At 45.7% G+C, this 18,112-nt stretch overlaps 1 protein-coding gene across 2 annotated transcripts in view; it reads right to left on the bottom strand.

Annotated features, from left to right (window-relative positions):
* DNAI1 (dynein axonemal intermediate chain 1) overlaps positions 1–18,112 on the bottom strand; it is a 168,968-nt gene that overhangs the window by 126,554 nt on the left and 24,302 nt on the right. Inside the window, exons 3-5 of one of the 2 annotated variants that reach the window (XM_087885484.1) lie at positions 15,913–16,011; positions 13,837–13,917; positions 10,505–10,628 (exon numbers count right to left, since the gene is read on the bottom strand). In XM_087885484.1, the coding sequence (XP_087741610.1) occupies positions 10,505–10,628; positions 13,837–13,917; positions 15,913–16,011 (304 nt within the window). Of the gene's footprint in view, positions 1–10,504; positions 10,629–13,614; positions 13,918–15,912; positions 16,012–18,112 lie in introns of those variants that run through there. The other variant, XM_087885485.1, reaches the window with a different exon arrangement.

Here is an 18,112-nt window from a genome sequence, read left to right as displayed (position 1 = left end):
GGGTCTGAGTACTTTCTGACTGCACTGTACATTTCCTACTTTCGGGCCCAGAAACTATGGGTTGAGAGTCTATGGAGATTCTCAGTCATCCAGGTCATGGCTGCCCCAAATGTTTTTTTTTTTCTCAAGAGGCAACTGGACTTCCTTGTTTTTTCTTTTGAAGACATTTCGCTTCTTATCCAAGAAGCTTCTTCAGCTCTGACTGTATGGTGGGGAATGGAAGGATTTATATTCCTTGCAGACAGCTGGTCATTTGCATCCTTTTAGAGGGTCCTTGAGGCCACTTGGAGGTTTGTCTGTAGACCTCAGGGTCACCTGAGTGGTACAAATGGGTGTGGAGTCTTCTTGGCTGCAGGATGATGACGCAGAGCAGAAAACATCCTGCAGCCAAGAAAGCTCCACACCCATTTGCACCACTCTGGTGACCCTGAGGACTACAGACAAACCTCCAAGTGGCCTCAAGGACTCTCTAAAAAGGATGCAAATGACCAGCTGCCTGCAAGGAGTATAAATCCTTCCATTCCCCACCATTCAGTCAGAGCTGAAGAAGCTTCTTGGATGAGAAGCGAAACGTCTTCAAAAGAAAAAAACCAGAAAGTCCAGTTGCCTCTTGAAAAAAGCTCCTTTGGGATATGGCTTGAGAGGAACACTCTCTCTGAAAGTAACAGGTACCCATCAGGATTCATTACTGTCCATAAATTAATCTAATTCTCTTGTAGTCATGCATATTTATAGCCATCTGTACAACTTTTTGGTAGCTTCGCCTGGTGATCCATGAATTAAAAGAAGGAGGAAGACCAGCCACCCACCCCCCTTCTCTATTCCATGTATAATTTAGCTGTACTTCAATCGTTTCCCTTTTGTTCGCTTTTTAAAAAGCAGAGGGTGCCTATTTATTGTGTCGTTTCGATATAAGATGGGCAGCAAATAAATGTAATTAAGAAACACAGGTAGTCCTTGACTTGCAACAGTTCGTTTAGTGACCATTCAAAGTTACAATGGCACTGGAAAAAGTGACTTACGGCCATTTTGCACACTTATGACCGTTGCAGCAACCCCCATGGTCATGTGATCAAAATCCAGACGTTTGGCAACTGACTCATAATTATGACGGTTGCAGTGTCCCGACTCCCGGGATCATGTGACTCCCCTTAGTGCAACTTTCTGACAAGCAAAGTCAAGGAGGAAGCCAGATTCACTTAACAACTGTGCCAAGAAAGGTCGTAAAACGGGGCAAAACTCACTTAACAAAGTGCCTCGCTTAGCAACAGAACTTTTGGGCTCAATTGTGGTCGTAAGTCAAGGACTACCTGTCCTGCCAACTTTCCATATCTTTTTCAACACCTTGCCCAGTTCTCCCATAACTTTTTTGGAGGGCAAATGGCAAAGGAGAACTGTGTATACTTACAATGATGGTGGCAACATAAATTCCTACAAGGACATTCTATATAACAACCATATTAGCCCTTTGACTTTGGGGGTTTCTATTTGGAAATTAGGCTTTTTCACATCAATCCCTGGATGAAGGTAGGGATGTCTGCAGGTTTGGTAAATAATCTATCTATCTATCTATCTATCTATCTATCTATCTATCTATCTATCATCTATCTATCTATCTATCTATCTATCTATCTATCTATCTATCTTCCATCTGTCTGTCTATCTGTCTGTCTATATCCATCCATCTGTATCTACATCCATCCATCCATGTATCTACCTACCTACCTACCATGTTTGTCTGTCTGTCCATCCATCATCATCCATCCATCTATGTATCTATGTATCTATGTATCTATGTATCTATCTATCTATCTATCTATCTATCTATCTATCTTTCTATCTATCTATCTATCTATCATCTATCTATCTATCTATCTATCTATCTATCTATCTTCCATCTGTCTGTCTATCTGTCTGTCTATATCCATCCATCTGTATCTACATCCATCCATCCATGTATCTACCTACCTACCTACCATGTTTGTCTGTCTGTCCATCCATCATCATCCATCCATCTATGTATCTATCTATCTATCTATCTATCTATCTATCTATCTATCTATCTATCATCTATCTATCTATGTATCTTTCTATCTATCTATCTATCTATTTATCTATCTATCTATCTTCCATCTGTCTGTCTATCTGTCTGTCTATATCCATCCATCTGTATCTACATCCATCCATCCATGTATCTACCTACCTACCTACCATGTTTGTCTGTCTGTCCATCCATCATCATCCATCCATCTATGTATCTATGTATGTATGTATGTATGTATCTATCTATCTATCTATCTATCTATCTATCTATCTATCTATCTATCTATCTATCTATCTATCATCTATCTATCTATCTATCATCTATCTATCTATGTATCTTTCTATCTATCTATCATCTATCTATCTATCTATCTATCTATCTTCTATCTGTCTGTCTATCTGTCTGTCTATATCCATCCATCTGTATCTACATCCATCCATCCATGTATCTACCTACCTACCTACCATGTTTGTCTGTCTGTCCATCCATCATCATCCATCCATCTATGTATCTATGTATCTATGTATCTATCTATCTATCTATCTATCTATCTATCTATCTATCTATCTATCTATCTATCATCTATCTATCTATCATCTATCTATCTATGTATCTTTCTATCTATCTATCATCTATCTATCTATCTATCTATCTATCTATCTATCTTCTATCTGTCTGTCTATCTGTCTGTCTATATCCATCCATCTGTATCTACATCCATCCATCCATGTATCTACCTACCTACCTACCTACCATGTTTGTCTGTCTGTCCATCCATCATCATCTATCTATCTATCTATCTATCTATCTATCTATCTATCTATCTATCTATCTATCTATCTATGAGACCACCTTCTGCCACCGATAACCTCCCACCGGCCAATCCACTCCCACAGAGAGGGCCTCCTCAGGATGCCGTCGGCCAAGCAATGTCGACTGACGACCCCCAGGGGGAGAGCCTTCTCTGTGGGGGCACCTGCCCTCTGGAACGAGCTACCCCCAGGGATACGAGTGATCCCAGACCTCCGTACTTTCCGCTGAGCTTTGAAGACCTTCCTATTTCAGCAAGCCGGGCTGGCTTAAAATTTTAATGGGTTATTTATGGGCAAAGGGTTTTAAATTTTGGGAAGCCAATTTAATTTAATTCTGTTTTAATTCATCTTAATTTTTATATCGTATGTATTTTAATCTTGGCTGTTCACCGCCCTGAGTCCTTCGGGAGAAGGGCGGTATACAAATTTAATAAACCTAAACCTAAACCTAAACCTAAGAACAGCAATTCTAATATTTTCATATCAGCATTCCAGTGTTTTATATAGCAGTATTCCAATATTTGAGGGGCTACACAGAGAAGAGGGAGTCAAGCTATTCTCCAAAGCACCTGAGGGCAGGACAAGAAGCAATGGGTGGAAACTAATCAAGGAGAGAAGCAACTTGGAACGAAGGAGGAATTTCCTGACAGTTAGAACAATGAATCAGTGGAACAACTTGCCTCCAGAAGTTGTAAATGCTCCAACACTGGAAGTTTTTAAGAAGATGTTGGATAACCATTTGTCTGAAATGGAATACGGTTTCCTGCTCGAGCAGGGGGTTGAGCTAGAAGACCTCCAAGTTCCCTTCCAGCTCTATTCTGATTTTGATTGAGCTCAGCATCTTCCTACCATGTTTGACTACAACACCCAGAATGCCCTTCCTCACTCAGCCTTTGGCATGCTGTCAAAAGGAAGGAATGGATGGGAACTAATCAAGGAGAGAAGCAACTTAGAACTATGTAGAAATTTCCTGACCCTGAGAAGAATTAATCAGTGGGGAATTAATCAGTGGGGAACTGATGGTGCAGTGGACTAAACTACCGTTAAAGTAGCACTTAAGTTGCCAGCTGCCTGCAATTACTGCGAGTTCAAATCTCACCAGGCTCAAGGTTGACTCAGCCTTCCATCCTTCCGTGGTAGGTAAAATGAGGACCCGGACTGTGGGGGCAATAAACTGACTTTGTAAAAAAAAGAGCACCGCTTGGGGTGGCCGAAAGCCCTACTAAGCAGGTATATACAAAAGTATGAAGGCTATTGCTTTACGCATTGTAAGCCGCCTTGAGTCTCCGGAGAAGGGCGGCATATAAATCGAACCAATAAATAAATAATAAATAAACAAACTAATCTTGTGGGGGTTTTAAAGAAGAGACTGGACAGCCATTTGTCTTAAATGACATAAGGTTCTGCACTGAACAGGGGGTTGGACTAGAAGACCCCCAAAGTCCCTTCCAGTTCTATTCTGATTGAATCCTGACACTGCAAACAAAACTTTTCTCTCTCTGTGTGTGTGTGTGTGTGTGTGTGTGTGTGTGAGAGAGAGAGAGAGAGAGAGACATCTGCAAAGCTGAAGTTTTTAACAAGGAGTCCATCACAGCTTCAAAATCCCATTTTTTATTCAGCCTTTGCCAGACCGAGCAGCGTATATGTGAAGTCAGCATTATGTGCCCTTGGCGGATTGCTTCATATTTGCTTATGGAATCACATTTGCACTAAGCTCTTTAATTGGTGCCATCAAGATAAACAAACAAGCCTTATTCCAAAGCCTTTATATGAATAAATATCAAAAGCCGCCTTCCAAATAAGATTCCTGAGTGGACTGTTAAGTTCCTTAATTATAGAATCATAGAATTCTAGGGCTGGAAGGGACCTTGGAGGTCTTCTAGTCCAACCCCCTTCGATACCATCCCAGATAAATGGTTGTCCAGTCTTTTCTTGAAAACCTCCAGCATCCACAACCTCTGAAGGCAGGTCGTTCCGCTGATCGTTCTCACTGTTAAGGAAGTTTCTCCTCAATTCCAGGTTGCTTCTCTCCTTGATTAGTTTCCATCCATTGTTTCTTGCCTTGCCTTCTGGGGTTTTGGAGAATAGATTGACCCCCTCTTCTCTGTATAGCCCCTCAAATACTGGAATACTGCTATCATGTCCGTCTCCCCCCCCCTTCTTTTCATTAAATTAGAAAATGGAATTAGGAATGGAATCAGGGGTGAAATGCTCCCGGTTCGGACCAGATCACCTGATCCGGTAGCGATGGCTGCAGGTGGTTTGGAGAACCGGTAGCAAAAATCCCTGCCCCCCCCCCAAATTGCCCAGCTGAGTCAAACGATCATCAGAGGCTTTTTTTTTTAACTTTTAAAAGCATTTTTTCTACAACCTCTTCCGACGAAAAAATGCTTTTAAAACTAAAAAAAAAAAAGAGCCTCTGATGATCACGCGGCTCAGCTGGGATCATCAGAGGCTTTTCAAAGCATTTTATAAAAAGCCTCTCTGACGATCCCAGCTGAGTTGCCTGATTGGCAGAGGCTTTTCAAAGCATTAGAAAAAATGCTTTGAAAAGTTTTTTTTTTTTAAAGTTGGCCACGCCCTCCCAGTCACATTACCCCTCCCCACCAAGCCACACCCACAGAACCGGTAGTAACAAATTTTACATTTCACCCCTGAATGGAATGGAATGGACTAGAATAGAATAGAATAGAATAACAGAGTTGGAAGGGACCTTGGAGGTCTTCTAGTCCAACCCTCTGCTTAGGCAGGAAACCTTATACCACTTCAGACAAATGGCTATCCAATATCTTCCTAAAAACTTCCAGTGTTGGAACATTCACTACTTCTGGTGGCAAGTTGTTCCACTGGTTAATTTTTCTCAATGTCAGGAAATTTCTCCTTAGATCTAGGTTGCTTCTCTCCTTGATTAGTTTCCACCCGTTGCTTCTTGTCCTGCCTGCTTTAGAGAATAGGTTGACCTCCTGTTCCCTTAGATATTGGAAGATGCTATCATGTCACCCCTGGTCCTTCTTTTCATCAAACTAGACATACCCAATTCCTGCAACTGTTCTTCATATGTTTTACCCTCCAACCCCTTAATCATCTTTGTTGCTCTTCTCTGCACTCTTTTTAGACTTCTCTAGAGAAATCCATAATCCACGATTGTTTTGGATGTGTAATGTAATATTTTTGATAATTACATGTTGTGAGAGAAGCTGTTCCATGGATTCATCATTCTCGTCCTCAGGAAATGGCTTTTTATTTTCAGGTGGGATCTCCCTCCCTCTGAGGCGCTTCCACACGTGGCTTCTTGTCCTGCCCTCAAGTGCAGTGGGGAATAAATTGACCCATTCTTTCCTGTGACTGCCCTTCAAGGATGGGAAGACTTCTATCGTGTCTCCCCTGAATCTTTTCTTTATTAGGCTAAAACCATACTTACGGTAGTGTTGTGGTCCGCCAGCAGCCTGTGGAGCTGGCAGCAGAGTCAGACAGTGAGGAGGCTGGGGAGGAACATGGGCCAGTCCTGGAGTCTGGGGAAGGCTCGGACGAGGGCTCTGCGTCGGAGGCAGAGATGGGGCCAGGGCCATCTGGGAGTGATGTGCGGACTCCGGAGCCTCCAGAGTCAGACAGCAGAGAGGCAGAGAAACAGGAGGAGTCTGTTCCTAGTGCACGCATGCACAGAGCTGCCAGAAGGCAAGAATAGTTAAAAGAAAAGGGACGACTCAGGAGGAAGGCTTGGACATGATTGGCCCCTCCCCTGAGGCTTAAAAGAGAAGCAAAGGCACGTGGGCCCTTTGCAGGAAAGCAACGTTGTTAATTCTGTTCTGAGTCGGCATCTCTGTTTGATTCTGGACTCCGTGTGGCTTTGCCAAGTAGGTCTTTGGCAGCATGTCAAGGGAGATAAAGGTGGGTGATGATCCCAAAGGACTTTTTGCAACTAATTGGGACTCAGCTGTGAATGAACATAATTCACAGCTGTTGCAATAAAAGAGGTTTTTGGGACTACTCGTGTGTTTTAATGACTCAGGAAACCTAGATCACAGCAGTTAGTTCCTTTAGCTGGTCAGCGTATCTTTTAGCCTCCAGACCCCGATCATCTTTATGACTCTTTTCTACAGGTAGTTCTCGACTTACAACAGTTCATTCAATGACCGTTCAGAGTTACGTCACTGAAAAAGTGACTTATCATTTTTCACACTTTCCATGTCGAACCCTCTTGATGGTCAGGTGATCAACCTGTTATGTTAACACTTCAATGCAGGGCCTTGTGGCTCAGCAGACTGATAGCATTGTGATTAACACCAGCTGTCTGCAATTACTGCAAGTTCGAATCTCACCAGGCTCAAGGTTGACTCAGCCTTCCATCCTTTCAAAGGTAGGTGAAATGAGGACCCAGATTGTGGGGGCAATAAGCTGACTTTGTATAAATACACAAAAGTATGAAGGCTATTGCTTAGCGCATTGTAAGCCCCATTGAATCTCCGGAGAAGGGCGGCATATAAATCAAATTTAAAAAAAAAATGCAGCTTGTATCATACGAATACAGCAACCATATGGCTTACTGAGTATTATTGTGTTTTTCAAGCCTTGTGTATTTTTCAAATGTTTATCATGTTGTTTAGTTGTTGCTGCACACCATGTTTTTAATGTTTCAACATCAATTTTATTGGTAGTGCCAATAAAATAAATATATGTTTAATTTTATCGACCATTTACATTTTTATTCCTGTGAGTAGTTGTTGTAGGGGCCCCAATAGACTGCCCGGGGCCATTAATGCTGTTAAGACGGCTCGAGGAGGAGGAGGAGGAGGAGGAGGAGGAGGAGGAGGAGGAGGAGGAGGAGGAGGAGGAGGAGGAGGAGGAGGAAGACTGAGGGGTCCTTGATGGTCTCTGAGCTTAGTTGTTTTCTTGCAGACCTTTCATAACGCACCTAGGTAACATCATCAGTGGTAGAAGAGAATGGGGTTGGCAGAGAGGAGGAGGAGGAGGAGGAAGAGGAAGAGGAGGAGGAAGAGGAGGAGGAGGAGGAGGAGGAGAAGAGTGGGTGCTTGATGCTCTCTGAGCTTGGTTGTTTTCTTGCAGACCTTTCATAACCCACCTAGGTAACATCATCAGTGGTAGAAGAGAATGGGGTTTGTTCTTTGTTTATATAATAATAACTTGTCCTACTGTATCAGTATTGGTGGGAGTGGTTCCCTGATTAGATTCTTTACTTCTAGCACTGATGATGTTACCTAGTTGGGTAATGAAACACCTGCAAGGAAACAACCAAGGTCAGAGAGCACCAAAGCCCCCCCCCCCCCGCAGTCCTCCTCCTCCACCTCCAGCCCCAAACCTTCAAGCACTCTCCCTTCAAACACTGGAGATGTTACCTGCCTGGATAATGGGACATCTGAAAGAAACCATTTATCGGAAATGTTCTAGGGTTATGCGTCCATCCAGCATTGATCGATTTCACTTGTATGTCATCAGAATTCCTGCTCAAGCAAGGGGGCTGGACTAGAAGACCTCGAAGGCCCCTTCCAACTCTGTCATTCTGTTAATTAATGAGTGGAATGACTTGCCTCCTTGCATCACTGGGGGTTTTGACGAAAAGATTGGGCAACCATTTGTCTCCATTTGGGTTCTAAAGTTTTTTACTACCGGTTCTGTGGGCGTGGCTTATTTTGTGGGTGTGGCTTGGAGGTCATGTGACTAGGTGGGCGTGGCTAGCTGGTCAGAGTCATTTCTGGAAGGTCCTCGCACTTACGACCAGTCCTCGCACTTACGACCCGACTCATTTGTTTGCTTTTAACACTGATCAGCTGTAGGGCGGCCCTTTGAAGCCCCCCGGCAAGAGTTTAAACAGTTTTTTTTCCCTCTAGTCATCAGCTGGGACTCAGGAGGCAGCAAGAGATTGGGGGTGGGACCAAATAAAAGGTAAGAATAATGTGGGGGTGGGTGGGGGGGGTGGGAGGGCGGGGGGGAGAACCGGTTCGGTGATGTCATATCGTCACCCTACCGGCTCAGCCGAACCGGACCGAACCGGGAGGAACCCACCACTGATTTGTCTGCAATGGCGTAAGTTTCCTGGCTGAGCAAGGGGCTGGACTAGAAGACCTCCAAGGCCCCTTCCAACTCTGACATTCTGTTATTCTCTCCCAGATTGCTTTAGTCCCAGGCTGTTTTTCATTCCTTGGTTGTGGCTGGCGCCAGGTTTCCTGCTGGGTCATCTCTTCCTTTTCCCCAAATGTGCCTTTGGCAGGGTTTCGCGACGGTGCCAGCGATTTCTTAAGATCTGAGCGGAGTTGTCACATCCTGTCTCTGTGCTGCGCGTTGTGACTTTGAGCAACCCGAAGGTACCCTGGAAAAACACTTCATCATCTTGACTTTCCCCGCTCAGCCCGCCTTATGCCAATTCCCTGGCGTTAAAAATACATTTCCCGTTTCTAATTTCTAGGATAGCGCCTGCCCTTTGGAACAATGGTTCTCAAGCTTGGCCACTTTAAGATGGATGGACTTCGACTCCCAGAATTCCCCAGCCGTCCAATTCTGGCTACCATTGGCTGTTGGGAGTCTCCTCTGCCTACGATGTGCCCCAAACTGGCAGGGAGTCTGATTCCACCTTGAGAAAGGAAAGCGGCGGAAACTTCTGTGTCGTCCTTAAAGCTGAACATCTCTTTAATAATCAACGAAAGAGAAAAAATATAGCACTGATGATATTACCTACTTGGGTAATGAAATGTCTGCAAGAAAACAACCAAGCTCAGGGGGCACCAAGGGTCCCACAATCATCATCATCTCCTCCTCCTCCTCCTCCTTTCCACAAACCACCCTCCCTTATACCACTGATGATGTTACCTAGTTGGGTAATGAAACGTCTGCAACAAAACAACCAAGCTCAGAGAGCTCCAAGGACCCCCAAGTATATTAAGGTCCATCTGGGTGGCTCATCCCCATGGCTTTCCTCCCCTCTCCAAAAGTTTGCCACTCTGATCCCTGTTGTGTCCTAGGCTTACTGAGCCATTTAAACACACGAGTAGTCCCAAAAACCTCTTTTAATGCAACAGCTGTGAATTACGTTCATTCACAGCTCAGTCCCAATTAGTTGCAAAACGTCCTTCAGGATCATCACCCACCTTTATCTCCCTTGACACTCTGCCAAAGACCTACTTGGCAAAGCCACACAGAGTCCAGAATCAAACAGAGATGCCGACTGGGAACAGAATTAACAACGTTGCTTTCCTGCAAAGGGCCCACGTGCCTTTGCTCCTCTTTTAAGCCTTATGGGAGGGGCCAATCATCTCCAGGCCTTACTCCTGAGGCGTCTCTTTAGTTTTAACTGTTCTTGCCTTCTGGCAGCTCTGCGCATGCACACACAAGGAACAGGCTCCTCCTGTTCCTCTGCCTCTCTGCTGTCTGACTCTGGAGACTCCAGAGTTTGTGCATCACTCCCAGATGGCCCTGGCCCCATCTCTGCCTCCGATGCAGAGCCCTCGTCCGGGCCTTCCCCAGACTCCAGAACAGGCCCATGTTCCTCCCCAGCCTCCTCACTGTCCGACTCCGCTGCCAACTCCGCAGACTGCTGGCGGACCACGATAATCCCTAGCAACCTCAGAACATACATGGTCTCTCCAACACGCAGAAGAAGCATTGCTGTGCCCGACTTGCTTAGGACAAGACCTACCGGAAGAACTGGCTCTTAAGCCCTGCCTGCGGCCCTCATCCGAATCTTTGAAGATCAGGTTCCCACAAAGAGAAAAGTGAACGGCCATCTGCTCCACCACAGAGGTTTGCTTGTAGGCTCTTTCCTTCGAAGAAAGGAAGAGAGAAGAACGGTTTCACTCTGGCTCTTCTTTAACCATCCCAATTATCGGCGGGAAGAAACTTGCAAAAACTCTCAAACAGACATCATAGAATTGTCCTGTGCCTGGTTACTTACCCTGTTTCCCAGAAAATAAGACCCAACCGGAAAACAAGCCCTAGAATGATTTGTCAGGATGCTCATAATATAATCCCTACCCCAAAAATAAGCCCCAGTTAAGATCATCAGCAGACGGAGGGGATTAGTACTATATTTCCCCCAAAATAAGCCATAACGCATCTTTTGAAGCAAAAAATAATATAAGACCCGGTCTTATTTTGGGGAAAACATGGTACATTTTTTGAATTTTCTTCTCCTTTCCCCTCACCCCTTCCCAGGATTTCCTCCCTTGAGGAGAGGAGAGCTTGCTTGGCCAAGCTACCTCTTCCTAAACTGCTTTTCTCTGCAGGCAAATTGTGCTTCCTTGCAAGCTAGTTCAGCTCTGCAACCTTGGTTAGTGAATTAGCACCCGGGGCTAGCTTGTGCTGCTGTCTGAAACTGGCATGATCCTAATCAATTTGATCCCAAAGCCTTCCTTTTGTTATCCTGTCGCTGGGAACGGAAGCCAAGACATTCCTTTCAATGTGAATTCTCCACTGTGTGCTTGGTTACTCTCTTGTAATCCCTTTCTCTCCAATGCATGTAAACACAAATATCGATTCCCCTTTGTTAGTTATCCCAGAACCGAGATGAGGATTCCAAAAGGTGGGGGAAGTAGGGAAAAGGGCTATAAGATTTGCCCTTTTTTCCCAGCTTCCTTGTGAGTGAAGTTTCAGAAGAATGAACCTTCCCCTCTGTTAAGGCTCACCCGAGTGATTGAGGCCGTATCCTCCTAATGATGTTAGGCAATTTCTTTTCTAAGCTTTATTACAGTTCTGGCAACTCTCCTGGTGTTCTCCTTCTTTGGGAGCCAAAGAATTCCTGCAAATTCTAAATTAAGTGTCAACTTAATTGCAGAATGTTTTGAAGAAAAAAATTCAATTCTCTCCACAATTGTTTTTACTGGGTATAGTTAAGGGTTTTACATCAGGTGAAACAAAACTGATATTGTACATGATAACAGCAGCAAGATTGTTGCTAGGTAAATACTGGAAAAATGAAGCTTTGCCCACTATTGAGGAATGGACTTTGAAGATGGCCAGTTTTGCAGAGATGGCGAAGATTTCAGCATACTTAAAAGATTGTTCACAAGAGACTTATGAATGGGAATGGAAAAAGTGGATAGAATATGTTCAGAACAAATATCAAACTAGGAACTATCAAATAACTTTTATTTGAAAATAATGTATTAGAAATATTTTAATGTAATGAAGATAAAAAGAAAATTTATAAGGGGGAGGGAGGGGTCCAAGTTTATATATAAGTTTTATACTAAGGGTTTTTTTTTACCTGATATGAGTATATTGTGTGGAAGTCTGGGGGGAGGGGAGGGTTAGGGAGGGTTAGGGAGGTTGGGAAGTTTGGGGTGGGTGGTGGGGGGGGGAAAAGGGGTGAAAATGTAATTGTAAAACTTTTGCAATAAAAAAAAAAGTGTCAACAGGCAGATGAATGGAAAGAAGAGTCTCGTATCTCATTGAATGGGAACAATGCTATTACTTGGGGGTTTTAAGGGGGGGGGGTGTCCAAGACAACTCGCCACTATGGGTCTATTGCTGCTGGCTCGCTGCCACTGGCTCACACAGGGGACAACCACACATACACACAAACAAACACACACTCTGCCTCTTCCCCCATTGCTAATGAGAAAGGGTCAGAGATAAATTAAGGAGGAAGGAAGGGAAAGGGAGGAGGAGGAGGAGGAGGAGGAGGAGGAGAAGGACTGTGGGGTTTTTGATGCTCTGTGAGCGTGATGGTCTTCTTGCAGATATTTCATGACCCAACTGGGTACCATCATCAGTGCTAGAAGGGAGTGAGGTTTGCTCTCATTCAATTATTGCCCTGTCAATATTGGTGGGAGTGTGGATTTCTTCTTGGCGATTCCTTGACTAGGACATTGTTTTCTGCTTGATGGTGTGTCTGGAGTTAATCCCTGCTTATCTGCCCAGGGCGAATTGTCCCATGGCAAGTCACTCAGGGCGAGTCACCCGGGAGGAGCTGACAGTGACAAGCCAGGAGTGGAAATCTAGAGGCAACAAGCAGTGGCAACCCAGCGGTGGAGACCTGGGGGACGGCAAACCGGTCGCGGCAAGCAAGTCGCGGCGACCCAGCAACGTTGAGTTGTCCCATTCCACCCTCTTAAGGTAAGAATTCTAGCAATTCTGCTTCTTTTGTCGTTTTCTCATCCCAGGAGATCCGGGGAACGAGAGAACGGAAGACTATTGAAATAACATCAGGGATACCCCTTCCTTTTGCAAGAACGGTCAGTGGCCAGAAATTGGGGTGATTTTCAAAGCAGGCCCTGATTTTACCCAGAAACTAAAACTCATCATGTTGAAAAGAAAAGACAGCCTCTACGTATTCCCGTTTTAAATTGATTGGGCTCAGGCCTGCCCTGCTTTAGAGCAGAGATGGCGAACCTTTTTGCCGTTGCGTGCCAAAGGCGGGGGGAGTGCGGTGGAGTGGCGCTCGTGCATGCCCACACCCACAATTCAATGCCCCTGCATGTCCCACCCCCCATGCATGCGCATGTGACCCCACTCGCACTCCCCTGTGCATGCACGACCCCCCCTGGGCCCTGTTTTGGGCCTAGCACGCCTATCTGAAGCCTCTGGAGGGTGAAAACAGCCTCCCCCAGCCCCCGGAGACCCTCCAGAGGCCGGAAACGGCCTGTTTCCTGACTTACGGTGGGCCCGGTAGGCCCGTTTTTTGCCCTCCCCAGGCTCCAGGAGCTTTCCTGGAACCTGGGGAGGGCGAAAACAGCCTCCCCACCTCCTGGAGGCCCTATGGAGGTGGAAAATGCCTTCCCAGTGCCTCCGTGCGACCCCTGTACTTACCTGGCATCCAAAACTGGCCGTGTGGAGACTCCGGGGAGGGGAGGGGGCGGTGTGGGCGGGGCCAGCTGAAAATCAGCTGGCCAGCGCGTGCTGGAGCTGAGCTAGGGCAATGGCTCGCGTGCCCGCAGATATGGCTCGTGCCACACGTGCCATAGATTCGCCATCACGGCTTTAGAGGGTCAATGGCTGAACAAGGGGGTCAGTGGAGAGAGAAACACTTACTTTAAAACTGTATCGGACAATGTTCTGTGGAGCATGGGGGTTGTTGGCCGTCAGGATGCGGGTTATTTCCTCTTTCAGTTCCTGCAGTGGAAAAGAGCCGTATCTCGCACACAATTCCCACAGGGAGTAAGTGGCGGATGCATAAACAGACACATTTAAGGAATACGTAGGATTATTTATTTTTTTTTTATGCTGAGCTTCTGTAGGAACTACAGATTTTTTTCGAAATGAAGTATGCTAAGTGTTAAAAACAGCTGCCCTGGGTTTCCGTACTGGCTGCAAAGCTGACCTGTAAGTCAATACAGGGAGTCCTTGGCTTACGACCGTAACTTGAGCTGACAATTTTGCTCATACATTGTGACGGCTATAAAACAGATCATCACAGGACCGCTCGAGATTTTACGGGGTTTTTTTTTTTTTTTGCAGTACAGGGGATCCTCAACTTACAACTGTTCATTTAGCGACCGTTCAAAGTTACGACGGCACTGAAAAAAGGGACTTGTGACCGCTTTTCACACTTACGACCATTGCAGTATCCCTGTGATCACGTGATCAAAATTCAGACGCTTGGCAATAGTTGGTTCATACTTATGACCGTTGCTGTGTCCCGGGGTCACGTGATCCCTTTTTGCGACCTTCTGACAAGCCAAGTTAAGGGAGAAGCCGGATTCGCTTAACAGCCGGGTTACTAACTTATCCATTGCAGTGATTCACTTAACAATTGTGGCCAAGAAAGGTTGTAAAACGGGCCAAAACTCACTTAACAAATGTCTTGCTTAACAACAGAAATTTTGGGCTCAATTGTGGTCGTACGTCGAGGACTACCTGTACAGTGATACTTTGGTCCTCATCGTTAATTGGTTCTGGGAGGCGCGATGAGTACCAAAAACGATGAGTAACAAACCAATTTTTTCCCATAAGGGAGTAAATATAATGAGTCACAAGGCAGCTGACGCCGACAAGTTCTAGGTTTTGCATTGAGTATCAAACAAACAGTGAATACTGGGAGAAAATTTCCATCTCAAAATGCATCAGGTACCAAATTTGATGAGTTCCAAAGCAGTTGAGTACCCAAGGTACTACTGTATGTCCCTAATAATTCAAAGAATGTTAGAATTTTAACTTGCTTGAGTTCAGCTCAGGGGTGAAATGCTCCCGGTTTGGACCGGATTGCCCAATCCGGTAGCGATGGCAGCGGGTGGTCCGGAGAACCGGTAGCAAAGATCCCTGCCCCCCCCCCATGCCCAGCTGAGCCGCACAATCATCAGAGGCTTTTTTTTAACTTTTAAAAGCATTTTTTCTATAACCTCTTCCGCTGAAAATATGCTTTTAAAAGTAAAAAAAAAAAGCCTCTGATGATCACGCGGCTCAGCTGCGATCGTCAAAGGCTTTTAAAAGAAAAAACCCCTTTTTTTCTTTTAAATGTCTCTGAGGATCCCAGCTGAGTTGCCTAATTGTCAGAGGCATTTAAAAGAAAAAAAAGCCTCTGCCGATCAGGCAACTCAGCTGGGATCCTCAGAGCCTTTTGAAAGCATTTTTTTACAACCTCTTCGCCGAAGAGGTTGTGGAAAAAATGGTTTTAAAAGTTTTTTTAAAAATTGGCCATGCCTACCCAGTCACATTACCCCCCCACCAAGCCACGCCCACAGAACCGGTAGTAACAAATTTTAGATTTCACCGCTGGTTCAGTTTATGGTTGAAGTTCAGCTTATGGGTGAATCGCCTGCCCACACCTAATGTGGCCAATGTTTTCTCAAAATAACAGGATTGGAAGGGACCTTGGAGGTCTTCTAGACCAACCCCCTGCTCGAGCAGGAAAACGCTGTATCATTTCAGACAAATGGCTGTCCAATCTCCCCTTGAAAACCTGCAGTGATGGAGCACCGACAACTTCTGAAGGCAAGCTGTCCCACAGATTAATTCACAGAGCAAAAGAATACCAGCGTTGGAAGGGACCTCGGAGGTCTTCTAGACTAACCCCCTACCCAAGGCAGGAAACCCTATATACCATTTCAGACACATGGCTGCCCAACCTCTTCTCCTCCCCCTTTCAGCCTCTGACCCAAATTTACTTACGGCATCAGTCAGGTCCAGCTGGTCTGGGGGCTTGATCAATGTCTTGGCCTGGGACCATTCGTCGGCCCCCTCACCCACTTCGACACCTCCTTCTTCATCCTAGAAAAAGAACCACACAGCCAGTTAGTAACCGTCAAGGCTCCAGGAAGTCCATGGGTGCCTTCAACCATTCCGGTCTGCTTCGGCATTGACGGCATGGAAGCAGCCTGGAATAGTTTGGGATTTTTGCCTTTTGAGGGGTCCGCGGTGCTCTTTGAGCTTGGCTGACTTCTAGCAGATGTTTCATGGCCCACAATAGATAGCATCATCATTACTAGACTGATGAGGTTACCTACCTGGGTCACAAAATGTCTGCAAGAAAACAACCAAGCTCAGAAAGCAGTAAGAACTCCACAGCTGCTGCCCTCCTCCTCCTCCCCTCCTCCTCCTCGCCTCTTCTCCTCCTCCTCTCCTCTCCTCCTCCCCCTCCTCCTCCGCCTCCTCCTCTCTCCCTTCTAGCACTGATGATGTTATCTAGTTGGGTAACAAAACATCTGCAAGCAAACAACCAAGCTCAGAAAGCAGTAATAACGCCACAGCTGCTGCCCTCCTCCTCCTCCTTGTCTCCTCCTCCTCCTCCTCTCCTCCTCCTCCTCTCCGCCTCCTCTCCTCCTCCTCCGCCTCCTCCTCTCTTTAAACCTCTCTCCCTTCTAACACTGATGATGTAATCTAGTTGGGTAACGAAACATCTGCAAGAAAACAACCAAGCTCAGAAAGCAGTAATAACTCCACAGCTGCTGCCCTCCTCCTCCTCCTTGTCTCCTCCTCCGCCTCCTCTCCTTCTCCTCCTCTCCTCCTCCTCTCCTCCTCCTCCGCCTCCTCCTCTCTTTAAACCTCTCTCCCTTCTAACACTGATGATGTTATCTAGTTGGGTAACGAAACATCTGCAAGAAAACAACCAAGCTCAGAAAGCAGTAATAACTCCACAGCTGCTGCCCTCCTCCTCCTCCTTGTCTCCTTCTCCTCCTCCTCTCCTTCTCCTCCTCTCCTCCTCCTCTCCTCCTCCTCCGCCTCCTCCTCTCTTTAAACCTCTCTCCCTTCTAACACTGATGATGTTATCTAGTTGGGTAACAAAACATCTGCAAGAAAACAACCAAGCTCAGAAAGCAGTAATAACTCCACAGCTGCTGCCCTCCTCCTCCTCCTTGTCTCCTTCTCCTCCTCCTCCTCTCCTCCTCCTCCTCCTCCTCCTCCTCCTCCTCCTCCTCCTCCTCCTCCTCCTCCTCCTCTTCTCTTTAAACCTCTCTCCCTTCTAGCACTGATGATGTTATCTAGTTGGGTAATGAAACGCCTGCAAGGAAACAATCAAGCTGAGACAGCATTTAGGAATTCATGGTCATTCCCCTCCTCCTCCTCCTCCTCCTCCTCCTCCTCCTCCTCCTCCTCCTCCTCCTCCAAGTCCTCCTCCCTGCAAACCTCTCTCCCTTCTAGCACTGATGATGTTATCTAGTTAGGTAACGAAACATCTGCAAGAAAACAACCAAGCTCAGAGACCATCCGAGCTGTAAAAATTCTCCTTTTTTTGGTATTTTTGCCATACAGATATACTGCTTAGCAAAGAAGGCTGTTGCAATTGCCCTCCATTCCAGTCAGATCTGGAACCCATCAGCATGTCCTGATCATTCAGGTTTTGAGCTCTCGGTACATTCTGCTTTTAAAAAAAAAATTTTTTTTGAAGAAGCATTTTAATATCTACGGTAGCTTGAATGACAGAAATTGGACGAGCACTCTTTCGAAGGGAAAGCTGCGTCTTTGGCGGCAAAGGCAATAAGGCATGCTATTGTGGCAGCGTGGCATAGATGTTGACGCAGAATAATTGATTGACATTCATGGCAGAGAGAATATGCAGCTCGGGGTGAACAGCGGGGTTCAATTGCTGAAATCCATAAGACAAAGATTAAAAAAAAAAATAGGATACACCCATTGGAGTCGTCTTGTGGTGATTTTGTTGTTTTTGTGTGCTTGTGTGCCTTCAATCTGCAGGTCAGTGGCTAGATAAGTTCCCACTGTTTTCTTGGCAAGGTTTCCCTGGAGTGGTTTGCCATTGCCTCCTTCTTAGGGCTGAGAAAGAGGGACTGGCCCAAGGTCAACCAGCTCTAATGCTTATATTAGGACAAGAACTCATTGTCTCCTGGTGATTGGCCCAAAGTCAACCAGCTGG

The sequence above is a fragment of the Pantherophis guttatus genome, chromosome 2, assembly GCF_059756535.1.
Source record: "Pantherophis guttatus breed Tessera chromosome 2, ASM5975653v1, whole genome shotgun sequence".
Taxonomy (NCBI): domain Eukaryota; kingdom Metazoa; phylum Chordata; class Lepidosauria; order Squamata; family Colubridae; genus Pantherophis; species Pantherophis guttatus.
Note: the sequence above shows the minus strand (reverse complement) of the source record. Positions and strands in the feature narration are given on the sequence as shown.